This window comes from Histoplasma capsulatum, genomic scaffold, assembly GCF_000149585.1.
Source record: "Histoplasma capsulatum NAm1 scaffold_8 genomic scaffold, whole genome shotgun sequence".
NCBI classification, from domain to species: domain Eukaryota; kingdom Fungi; phylum Ascomycota; class Eurotiomycetes; order Onygenales; family Ajellomycetaceae; genus Histoplasma; species Histoplasma mississippiense.
This window is the reverse complement of record NW_001813975.1, coordinates 93221-95056: the sequence shown is the minus strand read 5'-3', so window position 1 is coordinate 95056 and position 1836 is coordinate 93221. Positions and strand designations below refer to the sequence as shown.

Below are 1836 nucleotides of genomic sequence, written 5' to 3'. Positions count from 1 at the left end.
AAGGTGAATTAAGCCGATATCCAGGGAGGGCCATTGTGAACATGTTTGCACGAGCCAGGTGGGCCATCCCGGCATCCACCAAGACGGCCGGATTGGTCTGAGCCTCCAATATTGGGTTGAGCAAAGACAGACTTTGGATTCAAATCGGAATGGCCGTCCGAATGCCATGAATATTGATCAACCCACCCCAGACGATCGAAAGCCCGCCCCTGCCAAGACACATAAGACATGGAGAGCAGCGATCGAGTGTGAAGAAGGCTACCCATTATTACGAGTGTCTAAGGAATGGATCGCGGCCGAACTTTTTACAACTATGAATAACGGGGACTCCTCTTTAACCGCCGACGGGAACGACTCTGAGATTTTGTTAGTCAACTGGATTGAACCTCCTGCCACCCTCGTCAGCAACCCAAACGATGTTCCTCTCGATTCTACTGCCTTGGGTACTACGACACCAAATCGGCGTTTCGTTGCACGCTTGGAACCACCTATCGATATGCCTATAATCGCAGCAGCGGAAGTATACAGGCTACTTGGGATGAACATGCCCGTGGAGCCCAAAACGGTTACATATGATGGACTGGTAGTTCCTCTGCCAAACTTAACTTCGACAGGAGACGGTCAAGATGAAAATAGTTTGGCAGCGCCCAACGGAAGAATTCATGAAAAAGTTGTGTATAGCTTTGACGACGATTGCCAACCGAGAAAACACCGGCATATATACACTTTCCACCCCTTTGAACATATTGTCGGACGCACCATACGTGATCTTCCGTTTTCTCACCCTCGGCAGTTGGCTGATGTTCTTCCTGTGAGTCCATAGACATTCACCCCTATTACTTTTTTACTTTCGAATTCCCCTTGCTTCATGATCAGCTACTTACCATTGTGCGTAGATCCTACGCCAGTACGCACTATTGTCTAGCCTCCTTCACAGGGTATTTGTTGGCCAAAACAACCAAACTGTCAGGTCGAGCAAATCTCCCTCAGCCCACTCGGTAATCTCAGCCTCGCCAAAGCAGACGTCCAAGTCTGACGTCACGTTTATAACCAATATCAGCCCTACAGTATCCAAACTGAACGCTATGCTTTCGCGTAACGATTCCAAGCATGTGATCGAAAGAAGCAACGGCCTTGATTCTCATGTTAACGGGCCTTTTGCCCCTGCGCCGACAACTGATGACCGGAAAATAGACATATCTTTACGAACTCCGATATTAGGGCCACCATCCTTAATGCTATTATTCAACGCGCCTAAGAGCGGGCCAAATGCGTCTATGGAAAACCCGACGACGATAACAATCAATATAGATATCGGACTCAATGGTAACATCACGGTCTCACGGGTTAGTGGAATGTGGGATGACATAAACGACAGCGGAGAAGGACTCTTGAACGATACATCCAGAAAAGAATCGCAGCACCTCCACCAAAGCCTCACCAGGGTGCTGCAGATATCTGAGGATTTTGGCATCCTGGTCGAATGGGTATTGAAATGGATGCGGAATCATGAAGACCATACCAATCGCTGATTCAAGCAAGCAACGATACAAGGAGTGACCGCTAATTATGCTATCCGTGTCACAGGCGACGTCACCACCTTCCAGATGGGCCAAAACATTCACACTTTCAATTTCAATCTGCACACATACCCACAAAACATTGAAATGGACTACAGTCAGGATAATAACCTACTGTGTCTGTGCATATGCGATCTAGATAGAAGGCCCTGTCGAAAAATGATAAATACGTCTTTCAATACTCCACCTCATTCTAGGCTCAACAACTGCTACTGTAGGATTCCCACGTGTTCGCGCCGCAACTCCTACCATCTCC

At 47.8% G+C, this 1836-nt stretch overlaps 1 protein-coding gene across 1 annotated transcript; it reads left to right on the top strand.

Moving 5' to 3' along the window:
* Nucleotides 1-166: 166 nt before the first annotated feature.
* HCAG_07029 (predicted protein) lies at nt 167-1532 on the top strand (the record flags this gene model as incomplete). The annotated part of the gene is made up of 2 exons (XM_001537557.1): nt 167-811; nt 897-1532. The coding sequence occupies 2 exons, from the start codon at nt 167-169 to the stop codon at nt 1530-1532; spliced, it is 1281 nt and encodes a 426-aa protein (XP_001537607.1).
* Between the last annotated feature and the right edge of the window lie 304 nt (nt 1533-1836).